Here is a 23731-nt window from a genome sequence, read left to right on the forward strand (position 1 = left end):
GGATTTATTTTTTCCCTGAATGAATGAAAACTTTGAATTAATTAGTATAAATAATATGAAAAAAGGGAGACGTAAGAAAATATGTAAGGTAAAGAATTTCATTCCTATGATGTATAATATTTATATTTATGTAATTTATAGGTTTATTTCCTGAGTTTTCAATTAAAATCTATTTATAAAATCTATCAAAGAGACAGGTTTATATGTATCTTATCGTTGTTATATTATATATAGTAAGAAAAAAACAACAAAAAATATAAAAAATATATTCTTCAATCTAACAAAGATAGTAGTACGCTCGAGCGAAGTCAGAGCGGATTGCTAATAAGTAAAAATCTCAAAAAAATCACAAAAAATAACAAAAAAACTCACTTTAATCTGGCAAGCGGCTGCATGCAAGCGAATTAACTCCTCGCTCGCTAGATATGTTTCTACTTGTATACGAAAAGGTACGCCTTTTTCACCGCCATGTTTCTTCGCTGTGAACTCCGTGGAAATACAGTTCACCTGGTGTAAAACATAAGGATATACATATCAATTATATAGATGCAACTGAACAAAAAATAATAACAAAATTAACAAATGATTAATATGTTCATATAATATTAAATGTTATTGTCATTCATATACATATGTATTATAGTTTTAGCGTACAATTTAACTGTATTCACGATAAATATTTTTTTTTACAACTTAAATCGGTCCAGTAGTATAATGTGTGAAAACACAAATATTTCTTCTTTATCATATTACATAGTTAACACAATCATTCAATCTTCTTTCTTTATCTTACCTTTATATAAACGCCGACATCTTTAGTGGGGTCCCAATACACGTGCAGTGCGTTTAGAGCCGCCGGTTGTTCGACGCGAGTCACTCCGTACGATAGCGGTACGTCTACCTGTGAGGGAAATGTTATAATATTCATTCTATTAGTGTGCAGTAAGAAAAAAAGGCCCTAGAAAGGACATTACTTAAAATATTAGAGATAGAAAATTTTACAATACAGTAAGAATAAAAAAATAGGCCCTAGAAAATACATTATTATAAGAAATTACATCTTATATTATTTAAAATACTAGAGATAGAATATTATCACAGATTGGAAAAATTTCTTTGTTTTTTCATTGAATTATCACGATATATTATGTACATATTGCTTGTAGAAACTTCTTTCCCAATCGGTGGTAAATTATAAAACTATGACATGACGATTCAAAAGTGCTTTAAGAAGAAGTCTAATTGTATAAATATATTTTTGAGTTGGAGAAACAGCATTTAAATGTTTTCCATGTTCCCGTCTACGTCCGGGAATCGAACGAGTGAAAGATTATAGGTATCTTTGGGGTTATTTTCTATCGTATCGATTTTATTGTAATTTGGTGCACCAAACAATTGAATTTAAAATAAATCGCAGGAAAATCCGGCTATAAACCGGTCAGATTATCCTCTCTCTGGGATGCTGCGCGTGCCACTGCGCTATCTGTTCCCTCTATGTACTTATATCTTTATAACTACGCAACAAATTTTGATGCAGTTTTTTTTAACACATAGCACGATTATCGAGGTATATTTTGGCATATAAAAAATACAGTTTTATACAATGACCTATTATACTAGTAGACGCGGCATACGCCAACATCATTGCACTAAAAAACAGCGTAATTAATACATACCTACTTACTAACGCATTATCACCAATACAGTTGTTCTCTCTTTCACTCTCACGCACGAGACATAATACATGTCTCACTCATGTACTTCGTAATAACAACTGCCGATTTAAATACAAAAAGAACGTCCAGCCACGACGCTGAATGGTGCGTGACTAAGTGAAACTCGGGCACTTAGCTGAGTTTTTTCTTGCCAAAATAGAGAGCGGGTAACGTATCTAGCTTTTTTATATATCATAGGTTTTATACAAAGCGAGCAAAACCACGGGTATAAACATGATTACCTCAATTATTCTCTCGCCGGGTCGCTGCGCGTGCCACTGCGCTATCTGTTCCCTCTCCATGTATTGTAACCGACGCTCGTGGAAACATATTTTTATAACACTCTGTTGAATAATTCGTATTAAATGAAAACCGATAAAATTTAACATTTTTTATTGTATAACTGTCAAATATAAATTTAAATTTTTTAAAATTTTATTTAAATTTTTTCCAAATTGTAACTAACACAAATTAATATTGTAAAACCATCCAAAGTGTGTGGAAATAAAAGGCTTTTTTATTTTATTTATTTATTTTTATTGTAATGTTATAAGGACCTTAAGGCTGGTTGCAGAGCTTGACCGACCGTCAGTGCGTACCGTCGGTCCTGACGATACGCATCAACAATGTGTATGACTATGACACTAATGCGCATGACAATACGCGTGCGTATGGTCGGTCTAGCTATGAACGGTTTTATGAATTTCCATACATATGACAAGCGCGACTGACGTACGCACTGACGGTCGGTCAAGCTCTGCAACCAGCCTAAAATACAATTATTTCATTATATTATCGGTATATCCCAAAACTATATTTAGATATTAATAATTGATGAAATACCAAATATAAAAAAAAAATAAATAAATAAAATAAAAATCGTTTATTTGATTTTAAGATAGATTTGAATATAGATTCTGATAATACAATAAGCGTAAGCAATTAATTTTCTCGTCTGAAGAATATCACGTAATTCTGTACTTAATCGATTTTAAGTATTTTTGCTAACTAGAAACGAGAAACATTCGAAAATCATAAAATCGAGAATAAACGAATTAAAAAAAAAAGTTTTATAGAAAAAATATTACTCTATTTCAAATAGGGTATCATAATATTCATTTTTAACTAGACAGCACATTTATAGCGAATCTTACAGATTTTATACATAAGTCTACTGTAATTGAAAATAAACAATATAAATAAAATTAAAAACTCACCTTCAATATCTTCCCCTTGGAGTGCGAGAGATCGCCCAATTTCTTCAATTTTATCTCATAAGGCTGTCCTTGATTCAAATATGTCAATGTTTCTTCATTTTGTTTTGTCGCTATAGATGTAGCGGCCGCTAGCACATATTGAAATCTGTGACAAACAAACATACAATATGTTATTGAAGTTATACTTTAGAAGTTATACTTCTTTTGGCGCGATGGAGAAAAATGATGAGAGTGAATTTTTACGATGCGCGCGCACACCGACACCTAAATTTAACAGCATGAAGTTAGTTCTAGGTGGTATGTAACTATGTTCAAGTTGTATATTCTAGTATTTTTTCCCATACGCCAAAGAAGTATAACTTCTAACGCGTGTACATAAGTACACACACTCTTTTTTATTCGTGTAATATTATATAGCTGAACAGTTTTTGAAGTGAAACTTTAGGCGCGTTGAGAGTAAAATTTCAAGGTCGCGTCATGACAATACCGTTACGTCGTGGAATAAGGCGACTTTGGTATCTCTGAATCTTGCCAAAGAAGTTTCACTTCTGACACGTGCGCACGGCACACACGCTATTTTTTAGGTGTTTGTTTGAACGCGCTAATCTCGGGAACTACGGGTCCGATGCTAAACTCTGCCTATGCGTGTATTAGGCAGTTTTCTCATACGCGTTACAATAGAATTTGAACATTACTGCCACGAAATAAGGTGTTAATTTCAATGAATCTATACTAATATTATAAAGCTGAAGAGTTTGTTTATTTGTTTGAACGCGCTAATCTCGGGAACTACTGGTCCGATTTGAAAAATTCTTTCGGTGTTAGATAGCCCATTTATCGAGGAAGGCTATTATAGGCTATATATCATCACGCTAAGACCAACAGGAGCGGAGAAATGCGGGTGAAACCGCGGGGAACAGCTAGTATTAGATAGAATTACAGTACTGGGATATTTTTGACGAGCTTTTAATAGGCGATTGTTGATTTTTATGTATTTATTCTTTTTTTCAATTATAAAATTTGCCTTTTTTAAATAGCCTGTCTAGAAGTTATTATATTCTTTAAATAGTGAATTTTCAAATCATGAATTTTCAAAATAATATAATCAAATGTATTTGAATTTGAATTTTCATTTAAAATTAACACTTGTTTGAATTTTGATTTGAAATTATCATTTATTTGAATTGAATTTACCTCGAATCATCTTTATAGCTGGTCTCAGAGCGTTGTATTGGCGATTGTAAAAATCCATCGAACGCTGACGGCGAACACATTAGCAGACCTGCGTCTAAAAACAATAACAAATAAATAATATTTTTATTACATTTATATTTTTTTAAATTTCAAAGCAGAGATTTTTTCCACTAGATGGCGTTCAATACTTAGTTACGATATTAAAAAAATATATATAATTTAGTCCTGAAATATTTATTTTTTATATAAAGCAGAGCAATGAATTCAACTTTTTGCCGTAAATAAGTAATAAAAAAAAAAATCTGACGCGAAATTATTTATCATCGAAAATAGATTTTTTTTTTACAAAAAAAAATGAGACTGGATTTTTTTTTTATAATTTTACTAGTAAAGTAAATAAAACAGGGAATTACACTTACTTTTATTATCATTTTCATTGGGCGAATGATAGCCGTTCGTATTCATCATGGCCGCCGGCATTGACGGCTGACACTGCATATTTTCCGGGCTGCTAGCTGTAAGAAAATACAAGAATTTTTACGTATTTAATTTGTTTTGTAGCAAAAAAAAATATACACACGAAATAGATGTTCGATTCCCAGACCTACCCGACATGCACGCAAAACTTCATGCGAATCGGTCAAGCCGTTTCGGAGGAGTTTAACTTCAAACACTGCGACACGAGAATTTTATATATTAGAAAAATTATGAGGTTGGAAGATACGAATTTTTACTTATTTTGTATACGATTTTTTACTTCTTTAAATAAAGTTCTTTAGTCAATTTAGATCCTCACACTGTCACTCTATGACGCAAATTGCTTAGAAACATAATATCTAATATATAAAATTCTCGTGTCACAGTTTTCGTTGCCATACTCCTCCGAAACGGCTGGACCAATTCTCATGAAATTTTCTGTGCATATCGGGTAAGTCTGAGAATCGGCCAACATCTATTTTTCATATGTTCCACGGGCGAAGCCGGGGCGGACCGCTAGTTATATACTAAAAATACACAGGAAAAAATACATTTTTTTTTTATGTATGCACTCTTCAATCGTTATGTAGGCATACAACCTGTTTCAATTAAAATATTATCTAGTTCTAAAAATATAAACTAAAAAGTAAAAACACATCTTTAAATACCGGTTCATTTAAAAAATAAAATTTAAATTAAAAATAAATATCAGGAAAAAAGTCAGGGTCAGTTTAAATTTATTCCTGTGCTATTATTATCCGTCTAGACTAAAAATAATCATGCCTTCACTACATAGTATAAAACAAAGTCGCTTTCTCTGTCCCTATGTCCCTTTGTATGCTTAAATCTTTAAAACTACGCAACGGATTTTGATGCGGTTTTTTTAAAATAGATAGAGTGATTCAAGAGGAAGGTTTTAGTATATAATTTATTAGGTTTTAGACAAAGCGGGCGAAGCCGCGGGTGGTAAGCTAGTTAATTATAAATGCGAAAGTAAATTATTTTATTTATTTGTCTTTTACGTCGTAACGGAGCGATTTTATGCAATAATTTTTATGTCTTGAGATAGCTAGGAGACTAGAGAGTGACAGGCTATTTTTTACCGCGGTGAAACATCTTATTCCAAAAGGAATTTCCTTTGTATACGCGAGCGGGAAATTAGTAAAATTATCAAGAGGTTCAGATAGGATAGAGATAGGAGAAAGATTTTTGTTCGTTTTTTTTTGTTTTATCGAAAAAATTATTTCACAAACGGAAACCTTACATTACCTATTCCTGAGTTACATAATATTTTATTATGTTTTTATCAAAGGTCTACCCTTATTAAATCACTAAATAATATTATAAATACGAAAGCGTGTTCATTTGTAATTTAATTTTCGTCTTTATTTCACATCGTAACGAAGCCAATTTATAGAGTGATCTGATAAAATATCCCACAGGAATTTCCTTCCCTTCGCGAGCGAAGACGGGTCGATGCTAACTGTATAGTAAATAGTAAATACTTACAATGCTGGCTCATCATATTGTTGTGTGGCGGCGACGGTTGGCAGCCCTCGTCCATCGGCTCACGGTTGTCGATCGCCATGTTTGTTATCTGTGGAGTTACCATAATAATTATGAGAGAATAATAAATACGTACATAGAAAAATATATAGCGCAGTGTGGCTCAGTTTATGACATAGTAGCTGTGCCCCGCGGTGTTACCCGCAGTGCTCCGCTCCTGTTGATCTTAGCGTGATAATATATAGCCTATAGCCTCGATAAATGGGCTATCTAACACCGTAAGAATTTTTCAAATCGGACCGTACAATCGGGACAATAGTTCCCGAGATTAGCGCGTTCAAACAAACAAGCTCTTCAGCTTTATAATATTGGTAAAGATTAAACGTACAGTACCAACCTGTCTATCATCCGGTCTGCGAGGCCACGCCCTCCGCGGCGGCGAGAGCACGGTCCCCGTGGGGGACGGCGCCTCTTGTTTGAACACCGCCAGAGACGGCAACGATAGGAGAGCATCACTGTTTTTGTAAAACATTATAATAATATGTAAATAGAATAAAAAAGACGTGTGGCACTCGGGGACTGCCGCGGTTGCGCTATTGCATGCTATGCCTTCAAGCCACACCTCCGCCCGTCGGAGTGGGGAGCGTCAGGTTGTTTAGAAGCTATGCAATAGCTTAATAAATAGACAATATACTAACGCTTTTGTTATAAACAATATTATATACAAACGCTTTTGGTCAAACAAAGAAGGTAGAAGAATCCATAGAGAAAGACACACTGGAAAGACAAGGAGAAAAGTTCAGAGCTACAATTTGTTATTAAGTTTATTTATTGTATTGTTTATAACAAACAATACAATAAATAAACGATAAAGGTAGCGGAATTAAAATCCGAAAAAAACACTAGAATGATTAAATGAAAAAATTATAAACAATATAACTAACACTTTTACTCAAACAAGGAAGGTGGAAGATTCAAAATCCAGAGCGAACGACACACCAGAAAGAGATAGCATTAATTTGACTCGACAATATTACAATAAGCACAACACAAATTAAACAAATTAAAATCAAGACAATACAATTATAAACAACACAGTAAATGCACTAAGTAACAATAAAATAAAAAGAAGGCAAAAAAGTGGAGCCAAATCAGGTAGCCGCTCAGCAAAAGTTGTAACACAGTTGATCAACACTCATTTTCAGTGACCCTTCTCTGAAGTGGCAGTACGTTCACAAATATATATCATATAGGAGAAAAATGACCAAAATCTAGTTTATGGTGCAACAGACTATAGAATATTTGTTTGGTTTAACTATTTGAACCATTTATCATATATAAGATAGAGGAGAGTTAAAGTACAAAGGGCGGCCTTATCGCTTATCAGCTATCTCAGGAAACTTGAGGTAAGAAAAATGTATGCAAATGCACGGACAGTATTGGTATGGAAAATTGATACAAGTAAAATTCAACAACATATTTTTTACATACTCAACTGAACATTGGTCCTTCCATTTGAAACCACTAACGTTACAGGAAATTCCTATAAAATCTTCGACATTTAGGTACTGCTGTACAATAAACAACTAGACTAACAATTACGCTCAAAAGTATCGGAAGCAAAACTGCTTGCATGTATTAAAGAAGAAAGAAAAAACGTTTATTTTATGGCACATACAAACTGATATTATTATGGTATTCAATTACAGTTACAATTAGAAAACAGTACTTACATGGTATAAAAAATAGAAATTGAAGTGTGTAGTCTGTGAAGCATGAAGCCATTAAAAATTATAGGCTGAGTCTATTTTGTCAACTTTGAACATTACCGCTACGAAATAAGGTGTTAATTGAAATCAATATTTCATACAACACCGCTCGAAAATATGTATTACCTTTTCAAAGGCATTATTGTGAATCACGTTCATCAGGGATAATGTAGGATTTTAATGATAAAATATTTTTTTAAATCGGTCCAGTAGTTTCGTTTCCTATTCAAATTAAACAAACAACCAGTCAAATCTTTCCTCTTTATAATCCTACTCCTACTAATATTATAAATGCGAAAGTTTGTGAGGATGTGTGTGTGTGTTTGTTACTCTTTCACGCAAATACTACTGAATCGATTACAATGAAATTTAGCACACATAAAAAGGGTAACTTGGATTAACACATAGGATAGGTTTCATCGATTTTCTTTCAAAACGCGGGCGAAGCCGCGGGCGTAAAACTAGTATTAGTATAGAATATAGATAAATGATTTGATTTGACTCACTTCATAGACAGCTCTCCAGGTAGATCCAAGTCGAGGTCGTTGACCTGCCATCCCGGCGACATGTGTGACGAGGACGAGCTCGTAGCGCTGCCACCCATCTCGCCGAGGGAGGCTGGAAGGTCACCATGTATTGTCATAATGAGCACGCGTGTCAGAAGTGAAACTTCTTTGGCAATATTCAAATATACCAAATTCGTCGCCTTGCTAGATGACGTGAGGGTATTGCCATGACGAGACTTTGAAATTTTTCTTTGAAACTAACACAAACAATCCTTATACTTTTACGGTTACGTAATTCTGGGTCAGTCCATATTCTACTATTATAATTTTAACATTTATTGTGCAAATTCTGATTAAACCATAAAAAAATATCTTCAAGTCATGCCAAATATGTATATCAAAACATACATTATTAGGGCATAGGTGATTGATAACAACCGTTAAACTTAACGATTATAAATGTGGAAAATTTTGGTGTATTCTGCAAGTCTTGATGCAGTACATTATGTTCAAGTAGATATCTAGAGGTAGATAATAGGCTACTCTGTGTGGAACGTGGATGTAAGAATCCGCAATAATGCAGACGAATACTATTTTAAAGGATGAAGGAAGTAGTGCGGAGTGTTACCAACATAAGATAGACATAATACATTCCCTACGCACTTCTGTTCACGAATAAAATAAAATTTCTCTACTAATTGCTTGAAACTGAAGATAATCAGATTGTACGTGAAAATATGCCCAAAATTATAACCAAGTATCGTTACAAATTGCTGACAACTTTTCGAATTAGATCGCTAGTTTTACCACAGAGACAGATTTTGGCTATACTAAAGTCATCACATTTCATTATTTCCCATCAACTTGTGCATAACCAATAATTGCACCATGTCAAATTAATGACTCATTAATTGCTGATCTATTTCTTCCAATCTCGTTTGTACAGTAACAGGCGGCCATCTTGGCATCACCTATGCCCCCTTATCTACGGTTTCGCAAATAATGAACCAGTTACACTGTTATCTAGGCACTTTGCCCGATGCTGTTTGTTAACTGGATATAACCGATTGTTTTATATAATTCTATTTGTAGACACGTGCCAAAGCATGCAATGTGCTAGTGGCCATATTGGAAGAAGTGGCATTTAAAGTTATAAACTTTTATGTGAATAATTTCTTATTCTTCTTTGGCATAGCTCTTAGGGGCAAATTCCTAAGAGCTATGCCAAAGAAGAATAAGAAAACCCAAAACTCAAACTCAAACATTCATTTATTCAATTAGACTACTATTTAGTAGCACTTTCGAATCGTCATAACATAAGTATTTTTAACATTTACCACCGATTCGGAAAGCAGTATCTATGGAGAAGAATAACCAAAAACTCTACAATATTCGAGAGACATTAAACATAGGTGCATAATTTCATTGAATTGGCAGTTTATCTGCCTATTCATCCATTGTAATTAGATGATCTTATAAGTGAATTACTAAAACTTTGTATACCTACATCTTTCATTATACTGATGAATTAAATTCATAAGACGTTTTAATTTAAGCAGTAACTTAATTTAAATAAAGCGTTATCGATCTAATTATTTCTTTAATAATAATCTACCATGCCCCAAATTTCGACCATTGCTCTTATGTTGCATTGAGATGGAAGATAACTGTTGCTACGTTGAATTATTATTTAACCATAATTAAGTAAAACAGGACAGGAAAGAAAAAGTTTATTCAACACGTTGAAATGTTGCTGTCAACATGTTGCCGGCAAAACTGCTTGGTTTAGTATTCGGACACGAATTCAAGACGAAGTCACGAAAGACACATTTCGGACACGTCTATAGATGCCTATGAACTGTGGAATCGCTTCCTAGGCGATCCACATACTCGTTTGCCTGCTCTTATATTAAAAATGTCATGTTGAAATATATTCGCCCTATGAGCAACAGCTAAACAAAGCAATAAAATAATATTAATCAACTTAACTGCGCAACAAATGTTTACCACGAATACGGGGCTTTTACCAATCAAAAAATATAAATAGTATCGTATTTCTACTTGAATTGACTTACGAAAACATTTTATAAGCATCATATTATCTCTACTTACACTTATTCCATACACACACATGTATATATAAACAAAAAAAAAACAAGTACCATATGCATTATAAGTGATGCTCGCGAACGCATGCGCACCAAACTCAGCGAACCGCCGCCCCTCTCGCGCTTCCCGCGCAGCAAACTGCAGCACCGCCGCCGCGGACACGCGGTCCGCGGTCTGCGCCGTGTCTTCCACCATACCGTATCAAGTTTTGATCGATAGATGCACTGATATCAATAAGTTCTTGTTTTTTAACAATAGATGGCGCTGATTTCAAAAGTTCAAGTTTTGGTCAACAGATGGCGATGATCCTAAAATGTACTTGTAAATGCCACCAATAGATATAGCAGTTTCTTATTTCCACGTTGGGGTAATAGTTAACTTCTCCGTATACCGTTTTACAATATTCTCTTCTTCTCTTTGATACACTCTTCTTAGTCAGTTCAAGCTGCTGCTTCCCACCAATAGATGGCGCTATTCTCAAACGCGATATAATTTCACCAGTATATATTTCTATATTCACTGTCAGAACACACTACAGCATTTTATCGTCCACCTGTAGGTTCTTTTTGACATAACACTGTACGGCTTTAGAAGTAGCACGTTTAGCTTTATTGTCATTTTATGTATGTTTGTCACTTATTCACGAATTAACCGGACAACCTGCTGTATGACACACTATGTAATATGTTGAGATATAGATAATATTTTTTTCAGAGACAAATCTGCCCTAACACACACACACACAGATAAAATTGGCATCCACATTCCGACATACGCATACGACCACATAATAGTATATATACCTTTACACACATACTAATACCTACAAACATACATACGAAAATAAGTCCCCATATGTTAAAAATCGAAAGTCACAGATAAAATATACGTTTAAAGTATGTACAGCAAACTAATTAGTAATTACTATAAAGATGAGGTCTTAGTACTATCTAATAGGGATAGATTAGAGATATAATAAGAACTGTGGTTATATTAATAGTCAATACCTCTAACTTCATAATCACTACAGAAATTAATCCATAATAGTACTCCATATTATATCATAGTTCTTGAAAAAATGACAATGCTTTATTTTATTGCATAATATTGATTTTGACGTCAAACTCGTTAATATGTTATTTGTCACGAAATGATTAAACAAGAATCAGATGTGCTACTTTTTTGGCGTAATTCTTCGCCTAATTCTAATAGAAAATGTAAATCCTATTAAAATAACTCAACTTGAATATTAATGTTTGTGTTTATTATTTCTGTGTTAAATGCTTAACTATTTGATGCCGTTTTTTCTGCTACAAACTGTTTTGACCCTTACGGTATCTTATTGCTGCGTTAAATCACTAATCAAAAATAATTCTAGTTAATTTGAAATTGAATTACAGTTTGAGATATGTGATTCGATGGAAGAAACAATAAAAATAATAATCACGATTACATTTTCGTTTTATATAAAGAAATGAACTAACAAATCCCTCGTTGATAATTTCCACAAAATCCACTTAAATCAAACACGCCACAATATTATAATCATGCGAAAATTCCGTGAAATTCGTTGCAAAACAATATAACTAGATTAAATTTGTTAACACAAGACACAAGCTTGCAGTAAAATCGTAATGCATGTAAACATAAATCGAGACATAGCGTCTGCGATGACAAACATAATAAATACCTTTATTACCCGCGTATTTAAACGGGTAATCATTTTGGTTGACTGTTGTAATATTTAATTACCTATGTTTGTGTGATAAAAATCACCTCTGCATTATTTAGAACTAGCTTTCCACCTGCAGCTGCGCCCGCGCAGTCAAAGAAAAACCCGCATAGTTCCCGTTCCCGTGGGATTTCCGGGATAAAACCTATCCTATTTCCCGGGGTAAAAAGTAGCCTATGTCCTTTCTCGGGTATCAAAATATCTCTATACCATATTTCATGCAAATTGGTTCAGTAGTTAAGGCGTGATTGAGTAACAGATAGACAGACAGAGTTACTTTCGCATATTAGTATGGATTAAGACCCGAAAGTTTAGAGTAACCGAATATCACGGCGTTTAAGATGGCTTTTAATTAACTTTCATCCTTGTGAAAATGGGAGAAAGAAAGGAATAATAAAAAACGACTTGTTTTATCCATTCATGACTTATTCCAACAAACAAGCAAGAATCAACAAACAAACAACAGAATCTACATATTTATTTGTAAACTTTACTCAGAATAAAGATTTAACATTGATTGATTTGACATCAATTTCATAGAATAATTATTAAATATGCCATCTAAATAAAAATAACCGCTTATTACGTTACATCTAGCTTTCATTTAGATTATATTTGATTCAAACATCAGAAATCAATGAAACATGTTCTAAGATAAATTTCACATAGCACATCTGCGTCCTAGTCTAATCTTTGACGTGTTTCCATACTAGCACTGCCTTAAACTTACTGTATATTATGTACGCTAATTGCTGACCAAATCCACTTATATTTGAAGGTGTGTGAATTGTTACGTAGGTTGGCGTATTTACAAAGTGCATTATTGGCGTGTCTGTTTGTTATCGTATTTTTAGAACTGTTTTTCGTTCGTGTTGAAAAATGAAAGTATGAGAAGACATAGAGAGGGTGTAATATATACTTTTTTTAATTCTCATGGTGTTAAATTGCAAGTGCATTACGATTATCGATTTCCAAGTTGGACATACCTAGTGCTTATTGAAAAAATACCATTATAGAAACAAACGATGATTATTTGTGTTATTATTAGATTGATTCCTTCAATTCAGTGATCTTAAACGATTTTGTAACGTAATCTCTGTCAGGTTACCTATTAATTATACTATATTTCACTCAAATTAATAACTCACTTGAAAAGGGCACAACAACGCTCTATGTATAATATTAACTTTAAATATGACGTCACAGAAAAAAGGGTTTAGCAAGTTATTAATAGCAAATTATTTAAACATTGACCTTACCGAATTAAAAAGCTATATGTCCGGAATGATCCGGTATAAAATCGTGTTTTATTTTATTTCATATACATACATTTACATAACAGGATTGGCAGCGCAACATATATGAATATTATAAAATACTAGCTTCCGCCCGCGGCTTCGCCCAAGTTTTCAAAGAAAAACCCGCATAGTTCCCGATCCCGTGGGATTTCCGGGATAAAACCTATGTGTTAATCCAAGTTACCCTCTATATGTGTGCTAAATTTCATTGTAATCGGTTCAGTAGAATTTGCGTGAAAGAGTAACAAACACACACACACACAGCTAGGACACCCTTATAACTGTGATGTATTAAAATACACTTAAATGTGTTATGAGACCTACAGATAAAACAATATATATCGCCGTATTTACATAGAAATTAGCTACAACACTTTCAAAAAGCAATTTCTACCCATAAGAGCAAAATCTGTAGGTTAATCCCAAAGAACTATCATAAAGATGAAAAGTTTATTTCTTTCGCGTTTATCTCAGAAACTACTCAATCGATTTTGACAATTCTTTCACTAGCAGCAAACTAAATTACTCCACAATTTCATATGAAATTTATTTCTAACCCAGACGGAGTCGGGTTGAAACTAGTACAATTATAAAATACTAGCTGTGCCCTGCGGTTTCATCCGCATTGCTCCGGTCCTGTTGGCCTTAGGGTGATGATATATAGCCTTCCTCGATAAATGTTCTATCTAACACCGAAATAATTTTTCAAATCGGACCAGTAGTTCCTGAGATTAGCGCGTTCAAACAAACAAACTCTTCAGCTTTATAATATTAGTATATATTAAAACCTATTTCAATAAGCTATCGACTAGCGTCAACGGTAATTATGATTTATTTGAACAGACAGATTATTTTATGAGCGCACGCGTGTCATGATAATGCTACTGATAATAATAAGTAGCTCTCCGCCCCGGTTTTTCCCGTGGTACACGTATAACGTATAGGGGTTACGTACATTGCCGAGGGTGAAAGATTTTTTTTTAAATCTGTCGAGTAATTCCTGAAATGAGCGCAATCAAACAAACTTTTCAGCTTTAGAATATAAAGTCAGTATAGAATAGATGTAGACGTATCAAGAGATTAATTTATACTAATAATATTAAAAAAAGGAAAGGTTTGTAATTATGTATACGTATGTATGTTTGGTTTTCACGCATAAACTACTGGACCGATTTCAAAATTCTTTCACCATCAGAAAGCTGCATCTTCACTGAACAACATAGGGAACGGGAACTATGCTTGTTTTTCTTTGAAAACGCGGGCGAAGCTGCGGCAAGCTAGTTAGCTATAATATCCTGCCTATTCTATGCGTACAATACAAATCATCATCTTAGGTATTGCGTAAGTTGCACCTAATAATCATCACATACAAACTGCACCAAAACTTGAAACATTACGAAAAATCACAATACATATTACATACTCCGAAACTATTAAAAATAAATGGATAAGATAAAGTAAAACGCCATTTGTTTTAATATGTACAATTCATGTTTAAAGTCCGTTAAAATCTCAATTTCCAATAATCACTGTCATGAAAAAAAACACAATGAACAAAACAATGCGAAAAACGCGATTTAAAAGCACACTTTCACTAATATCACGAATAAATCTCAATTTAAATCCGACAAACACACATCTCAACATACTACATAGGTCATAGTATATCCCACGTTTAGTCATAAATTAAAAGGAACACACCCTCACAAATGAACAAAATAAATAGCATTTAATATCCTTCAACACTGCCACAACTATAAAAAATAAAACCCGATTTAAAACCGTCACAAAATCTCAACATACTACATAATAAAAAGCACTCTCACAAAATATGATAACATAATGCGAAAACTGCACAAATAAACCTCGATTTAAAACGGTCACAATATCTCAACATACTACATAGTATATCCCATTTTAACGTCAACGTCTCGATGTCGGTACGCACCGCACTACACTAGTTTGACGAAAGTTTGTATTTAGATATATTATCAGTTTGTTTAATTGTATGTACGTGTAGATGTGACACGGGTCAAGTGTTGTGCCGCAAACTAACCGCCTCTGTGAGCTGTGTTACGACATAATAGATAATAGTGCGAAATAATGTTAACTTTGATAGAGAAAAATAAACTCGATAGGATTCTCTGGGAGCATTTTGCTAAAGTTGCTTAATTAAACGTTTAAATTGTAAAAAATCGTGTCATATTATGTCGTTAAAAACTTGGTGTTTAGTATAAATTTTTTGAAATCCTTGTCTAATTTTAACTACTTTTGCTCCATTCGCTTCACAGAGTATACTAGATTACTTCAATCATCATTATTACAATACTACTAAGTTAATCAATATTCTAAAGCCTCATATTCACGGTTAACATTTGTTTTTTGGAACAGTCGATCACCAAAGTTGCTGGCCACTTAGTTCCAGCGAGCCATAACACAACACAAAATTTTGCTACAAACATATGGCCAGCAACTCCACAACATGTTGATTCAATAAATATCTACCATATATTATACCATAAATACTTTACACACACGTGACAAAATTCAACACACAATAACTTCACGCATCAAAAATGTCGCATCTGCGTATCAACTCTTTGACACGACGATTGTCACGTTTACAACAAATTGTATCTACAAGCAGTTAATATAAATACAAAAGGTCATCGCTCAGTTAACGCCTGAATTGTGAAGACGAAATTCAAAGTGTATCGTAGTGGCATTAGTATGTGGTGAGAGATTAGCTCTACTATGTATGTGGATTTCATTGCTTTTATAGTAAATATCGTGAAAATATTTAGCATAAGAACTTGTCCATTTTGCATCAAGCTTTTTAAATAAATTAGTAAGATTAATAAAAACATTGAAGAAAAAGAAAATTAAATCAGCTTTGTTCAGTGTGTGACGAGCTTTATATCACACGAGCGGTTATCATAAACGCATCATTTGGTTTGATTTTAAATAGATTTTAATTGCTTTTATTAAAGAAGAGTTTTCATCTTCATATTGTTATAGTTTTACAAAATATATAAAATATCACATGACATGTGATAGTTTGTTTCATTCGATTATCATGATTGGAGATTTCCACTGTTAATATTTTTTTCAAAAACTTAATATACAAATAATTTATTAATACTAGACATAGAAGTTGAGTATGTTTAACATTTTTATTTTCTATATTATTATACTACTTAAACCACACACGTACGTCCGCGTCATACAATAAACAACTAGACTCACGTTCAAATATTGTCCAAAGCAAAACCCTGCCTACGCGTCTATAAGACAGAGTTTTCCATTAGCGATGCGACTTTGAACATTACCGCCACGAAATAAGGTGTTAATTTCAATGTTTTACACAACGCAACTATTGCATTTTTGACGTCCTTCTAATAGTTGACAATGAGCCTAGTTGTTTGCAGTAGGTAAATGAAAAAACAAAAATTGCTCTCAACTCAAGACAATTTCATAAAAAAATTGACATATACGTTGTACATGAAGGTATATGTCAATTTTTACTGTATGTACGTAGTCACTCACCCATAATTTTCTTGGGCGGCACCTTCCTCTGCTCCCTGTCGTCCCCCTCCTCGCGCCTACCCCTCCCCTCGCCCCACTTCCTCTTCCTCCCCTCCCGCTCCTCGAGGAACATGCCGAAGTCCTCCGTGCCGACCAGCGAGAGCCTCACGCTCGACTCCCAAGCCAAGTCCTCCTTCCTACCACCCTCATGCATAATACAGTCCCTGTCTGTACCAAAATATTCCATCACAAACGGGCCATCGCCCGCGCACTATAGTCACTTAACGAACGAACGATAACTTTAATGTAGCAACGATTCGGTTAGAACAGCACGAAGAACGAATTGTACAGCTTCTTGATGCCGGTGGTCTCTCGCTGCCGGTGTCTCTGGAGCAGCTGGTTCTCGATCTTCAACAGCATGTTGGTGCTGGACCTGCAGAGGTGGTACTGTATGTGGTGCAGTAGGCCGGGGAACGTTTTCTTCGTGAAGCGGTTGCCGATTAGATACGTTCGCAGCGTGGGAATGGCCTCCATGGGGCACGCAGGTTCGTGGCGTGTGCAAGAAGCTTTGCGGTTTCAGGCGGATGCTACGGCTCCTGGAATTAACGGGGACATGGTCAATTTTCACTTAAAATCAAACTCGAAAATTTATTTATTTAATTAGACTTCTTCTATAAGCACTTTTGAATCGTCATAACATAATTTTAACATTTATTCAGAGAGCAGTATCTATGGAGAAGAACTGGCAAGAAACTGCATTTAGAAGTAGGTACATATGTAAAATAGGTTACGTACGAAGCTATATTTTTTTGGAGGCGAGGAAAGGTAGGAATTTCCAAATTAAAGAGAAATTTCACTGGGCACAAACAGAAGTAACGTATTCTATAGTTCATTGTTTTGTAACAATGTTAAATGTAACGTAGGCTTGATTTCTAGTACATAATATGAATGGTAGGTATTTTCAAATTTAAGCGAAATCTGTCTAATCACAGATAGAACTAAATATTTGATAGCTCTGACTTCTAAACAGTAATTAAATTTTAACATTAAGAAATTAACTTAGCAATATACAGGATTAAGGGACTATTAGTACTTATAAATAAAAGTTCCCTAATCATCATTTTAATTATTCTTGGTAATAATTTATATAGAAAAATACATCAAAGAATGCTTATCAAAATCAAATACATATAAATGTGAGTTGTAATAATATCACACTTTGAAAAGTAATAAATATTATGTAATAATATAGATCAGCAGTTTTGCGGCCTACAAATAAAATTTATGTAATTCTGGGCAGTGTTTATTGCTATCAAAATTTGCGTAAGAGATTTGACATAGTAAAATTTATACCTCATCCGTTATTTGAATAATTTTTGACTCTGATAACTAAAAGGACTATGAAATTTTTAAAAATTACATGGTAAATAGTAGGGACCACCTTAGTCAAATTATTTTTCATATTTTAGTTTTTTCGTATCAAAAAAGCATTGTGCCTATTTTGAATCGCTAAATGTTCAATAGGAATTATTTTCCTTTCAGTTATATTGCATCAATATTTTTTTCATGCGTTTCATATTTAAAATGTTCAAACACACAAACATCGCTGGAATAATTGTAACACACGCAAATCATTAACAAAGTCAACGATACAATTCTCGCAAATTTAAAAGCAATTATCCATCTCTTAGAAGCTGAGCGAATACCGTCGTCTCTTTCCCACACAATGGACCACTTAACGAACTGTCAAGGCTCCACGCCAATAAATTAATAGAGCGAGAAGGAAACAATTTCCTTGTTCAATTCAGACTTTTATTCTATTAGACTCTATGAACGCAGTTGTTCAGGAGCTACTCAAGAATGTATAGCTACAACCTACAGAGTGTTATCAAGAGAATATAAAAACATTTTTCTAATTTTTCGTGGTAATTTTGATGAGCCAAACTTAATAAATAATTTAATGTTTAAATTTGTGCACAGCATACATTTTCTAGATACGCTAAACAAAATAAGAAGTCTAGGTTAGAATAATTAAATCGCAATATACAGGAACAATTTCACAAAAATCGGTCAAGCCGTTTAGATGGAATTAGGAGTAGAACAAAAGAAAAACAAAATAAATTATTAACATGAATTCACATTAAGCATACGTGATTTATTCATAACTTGGAGAGAAGAAATACTACTTCATGAAATGGCAGGACGAAATACTACCATGGTTTAAAATCAGTAGGATTTTGACGTACCCAATACATTTTTTGCACGGGTAGCTGAACTACCGTATAGTCCCATTGCATTATTAAAAATTGAAAACTCAATTTCAAACTTAAAATTAGTTCTTTTTAGAGTTTCTATTCTAACAATTCTCAACAATGTTCATACATTGAACAAGTCTTCATTGTGCAAAAACAATATCATCACAATACGCAGATACAGTGAAAAATAAAAAGCCTATTGCACACCAAAATCTTCAATTTTAGGCCAGTTTATAAACAAAATCGAATAGAGAAACAACTAAAATAGACGCTGAAATAGAGAATATGAAAATATCTTCTGAAATCGAATCGTGTCTCCGAAATTGCCATCAAATATGAATAACTCAATCAAATTGGCGAATCTCTAAGGCCTTCCAGTGATATTGGTCAGGAAATAACTAACGTAGAATATGATATGGGAATACATATAGAAAAATAGCAGAAATTATTCATTTTGGTCAAAGTTAACTTAATTATAGAGGAAATTAGCCGCATGCGCATGATAGAAAAAGTGCGATCATTATATATCCATGTATCTATAAGAATTATTACTCCTGGGCAATTTTTTGACTATGCTGTTTAATTATTTTTCGTATTAAATCAATAAAAGTACTTCGGAATGGTGAAAAAACCTCAATAACGGAAATAACGATCTAATTCCAAATTAAAATATGTGAATAACAATTACTGTCATAATTAAAAAACCGTCAAAATAACCAAAAAAATGAAATGAGGAACGTGTAACTTACGACTGAAAACACAGACAAGGTTTATTTTTTCATGATCGATGATCATACTAAAAAAATATTAAACCTGAGATAACAAAATTTGTTTCCTTTTTGTTTTTAAATTGTTGTCTATAATTTCAAAACCTCTAGAGCAATTCTTCCGAGTCTTACCCAGCAGAACATCCAAGTATCAAAGCCACCTGGATCAAATAGAAAATCCACAATCTACATTACCATTCCACCCAGAACTGAACACAGAACCCTCACCTTAAACCGTCCTAGTCCAAACACAATGCATCCACAAGGATCGAGTCCAGTGCTCGCACGTTTCACACCTCACCGGCCATATTGGCGAAAATCTATCTCGCATGCGCCTCACCACTACCGTCTTCGCATGTTAGTCTACCATTTTGTACGCGATCCTCGTCGTGCCATGAAAATGCCGCTTTCCGGTGCGAACGTTAATTTCGTGGACGGCGTATGGAGTACTTCTATTGCTAAATTGGTAGCGGGCATACGAATAAGTGTCGTTAATTCCTTGGCCAATGGCGCACGAGCATCGGAGTATTGGGATCACTTGGCAGGGTCATGCAACGACGGGTCAACGCGTTGGGTACCTTTTGTCTGGTCTTTGGTTCTGTATGTTCTGAGATATTTAATTCTTTAAGGACATGTATCAAACTGCAATTGTTAGCAAATTAAGGAAACGAAGTATATATTCCGTTTCTCCAAATTTATCAACTAACATAATACTTCCTAAGATTTAAATAGGTCTAAATGGAAAATATTACAAAAGGCTCGATTAGAACGAATAATGAAATCATCCCATTACCTGCTGAAAAATCTATGGACACAAAATGACAATTGCTGAACAGTTTAACCAATTTGAAAATGGTAACATAGGTTCAATTTTCTTGCCATCCCAAATTAATATTTTGATATCCAAGCAAGCAAACGAACATCTAAAAGTAAATATTATAATTTGCATGATTCTAGAATTAGTGCCGCGTCGACCAGGAATCGTTTAACTTGGAAGGACGGAACATGATGAACCCGTGTTCAATCATCATCATGATATTGAGAAAACCGGATTATCTGTTTTTTTTTTGTCTTCAAAAATTTAGTTTTAAGATCTTCAAGCGTGATTTAAATCGGCCGAAATCGTCAGAAATTCTATATATTATATGTATTGTATGTCAGTGTATAAGTATAAGTATTCACCAAGTGGCAGGATATAATTACTTGTTATGTGTCGTATCTTCTATTGTTTCAATTTGTAGTACATTTTACTTTTCAGAGGAAATAAGATTTTTTCTTTTTGTAAATTAAAAAGCACGTTTATCAAACACACTAGCTACTATCTCTTTCAACATCTGTCGCTAAAATCGAACCATTTTTCATACATATTTTACCTTCTCAGCATCTTAAGATACGTCCCAAGATAAGGTTCGCTTCCAGGAGCACAATTTAAGGCAATCATTTTGTTCGTCGTTGCTTTATAATTGATATTTATTGGGACAATTAAGAGGCTGCTTCGCGGAGTCGTTGTGGCGAATTCAGTGACGCCATGTTTCCATGGAATGGTTTTAATTTTCATTGTCATCCGATTGTTTTGTGCGAATCATCGGAAACTGGTGGAATCCATACTAATATTATAAATGCGAAAGTAACTCTGTTTGTCTGTCTGTTACTCAATCACGCCTTAACTACTGAACCAATTTGCATGAAATTTGGTCTAGAGATATTTCGATACCCGAGAAAGGACATAGGTTACTTTTTACCCCGGGACATAGGATATGTTTTATCCCGGAAATCCCACGGGAACGGGAACTATGCGGGTTTTTCTTTGACTGCGCGGGCGAATCCGCGGGCGGAAAGCTAGTTCCTAATAATTGTGATGTGATCTTGGAAATAAGATCGAATTGACTCATGTTTGGTATTCATATGACCATTTATTTTGCATAGATATGAATTACTTCTTCGGGAATCAGGTCCTAAAATATAGATACGTATTAATATCGCACGTCTTCCTTGATGTAGCCGTTTGTAGGAATTAATATATTGTTTATTCTATATAGTACTTGCTTATCGATGTTTTAACATTTTCAAAAAGGCACATATTTACTCCACAGTTATATAGAGTATGTAATTAGGATAAGAAATACAAGAACAATTACAATTACAAGAAGAGTAATTTATTATATTTTTTATATATTAACTAGCGGTCCGCCCCGGCTTCGCCCGTGGTACATGTTTACGGTTTCTCTCCACAAGAACCATCTTCGTACTTCAAGGAATATAATAAAAAAAGAATTATCGAAATCGGTTCAGCCGTTCTCGAGTTATGCGCTTACCAACACATTTTGCGATTCATTTTTATATTATAGATTAATTTATATTATATTTATTATAGTCTTATTCATATCATATTCAGATTGTTAACCTAAATATATAATAAGCGGATGTTTTGCGGGACCTACATTATAATATGTCTACCCTAATTATTTAAACTGACAGGATAATAGGGTATCAGTTATAAGCCCACAAGTGGTCAAATTAATTGCTCTTGTAATCGAATAAGATTTAAATAAAACCTTAGCAAAAATGTATCAAAACCTGGTGGCGAATATTTGTTTTAAAACTCCACGTGTAGATGTTTAAACTTTAAACTAAACTGAAACCTTTTTTGGTAAAGCACATAATCCTACCCTTTCAAACTACTTTTCAATATTTACATTTTCCTATTGAATGTTGATGCACTTTATTCGTGTTCACGTTTCGCTTAAAACATGAAAACTATTTGGAATTAGTCATTGGATATTCGTATGGTCTATGTATTTAATGCATATCATATAGTTCATTTTTCATCGGAATAAGCAGAATTTAAGAATGACTATTTTAAAGTAAACTGCACGTGATCTTTAAGCAGAAACATTATATAATTTATACTTCTTAATATCTGTGTGTGCTGTCCTACATGTAGGTACATAATATTATGTAGAATGTATTATATTTTTTATACATAAAACATAAACACGTAAATACCAATTCCCTCACCATTAATGGAAGCCCAAAAGAATTAGTCAATCAACAAGCCGCAGCTCCTGGGGAAATGTCTTCATTACAACATCAAATATTCCCATTAATGAATTCGACGGACCAGCCGATTGAAATATACCCGTCCCTGTCGCACAAATTGGATCTTGTATCTCTCGCTCAAACACGTGATCTGTAACGAAAATTGGGTTGCTTTAATCACGCAATTGGTACATGATATGTCATATTATTAGGTCCTTAAACTTGGAGCAAATGTATTTAAAATATGCGCAATGCGCTTTATTTCAATCCCTTGAACAAATTGGAAATGGGCATATAATTTACAGAGATGATTTAGTAACTCTTTGGAAAGTGTGAGAAAGCATTTCGCATCTTATGCCTGATCGATTTACTATATGGGTAATCTTGATAGACTTTCTTTGCCCAGACAAACTAAAGTTCTTATAGTAAGTATCCACAAAAGGTAGATTCTAATATTTAGAGGGTAACCACAGTATCAAGGAAACATTTGTCTTTTCTGCACCAATTTTTTAACCAGATTCCCTACATCTTAATTCGAAGCAGCCCAGTAGTTCTAAAAGTAGATTTGTACGAAGTTTATCAAGCAATCTAGCTAAGTACATTCGTACGAAGTTTGTTAAGT

General features: G+C 33.8%; 3 protein-coding genes across 4 annotated transcripts in view; 1 reads left to right on the plus strand and 2 right to left on the minus strand.

Moving 5' to 3' along the window:
- Window positions 1-17295, minus strand: part of LOC123704012 (transcription factor CP2) — a 31819-nt gene extending 14524 nt beyond the window's left edge. Inside the window, exons 1-10 of the mRNA XM_045652250.1 lie at window positions 17070-17295; window positions 8385-8496; window positions 6507-6624; window positions 6113-6200; window positions 4546-4641; window positions 4127-4214; window positions 2933-3077; window positions 1958-2059; window positions 794-901; window positions 373-507 (exon numbers count right to left, since the gene is read on the minus strand). Of these exons, the coding sequence (XP_045508206.1) occupies window positions 373-507; window positions 794-901; window positions 1958-2059; window positions 2933-3077; window positions 4127-4214; window positions 4546-4641; window positions 6113-6200; window positions 6507-6624; window positions 8385-8496; window positions 17070-17295 (1218 nt within the window). The remainder of the gene's footprint in view (window positions 1-372; window positions 508-793; window positions 902-1957; window positions 2060-2932; window positions 3078-4126; window positions 4215-4545; window positions 4642-6112; window positions 6201-6506; window positions 6625-8384; window positions 8497-17069) is intronic.
- The window catches only part of LOC123704008 (neuropeptide IMFamide), a 48421-nt gene that overhangs the window by 7359 nt on the left and 17331 nt on the right, over window positions 1-23731 (plus strand). The gene's annotated exons all lie outside the window — the stretch shown is intronic.
- On the minus strand, window positions 17370-20509 carry LOC123704009. The gene is made up of 2 exons (XM_045652246.1): window positions 20299-20509; window positions 17370-17644 (listed from the first exon to the last, which is right to left on the minus strand). Exon 2 carries the CDS (start codon window positions 17580-17582, stop codon window positions 17370-17372), a length of 213 nt encoding a protein of 70 aa, XP_045508202.1. The 5' UTR covers window positions 17583-17644; window positions 20299-20509.

This window comes from Colias croceus, chromosome 28 (assembly GCF_905220415.1).
Source record: "Colias croceus chromosome 28, ilColCroc2.1".
Classification (NCBI taxonomy): domain Eukaryota; kingdom Metazoa; phylum Arthropoda; class Insecta; order Lepidoptera; family Pieridae; genus Colias; species Colias croceus.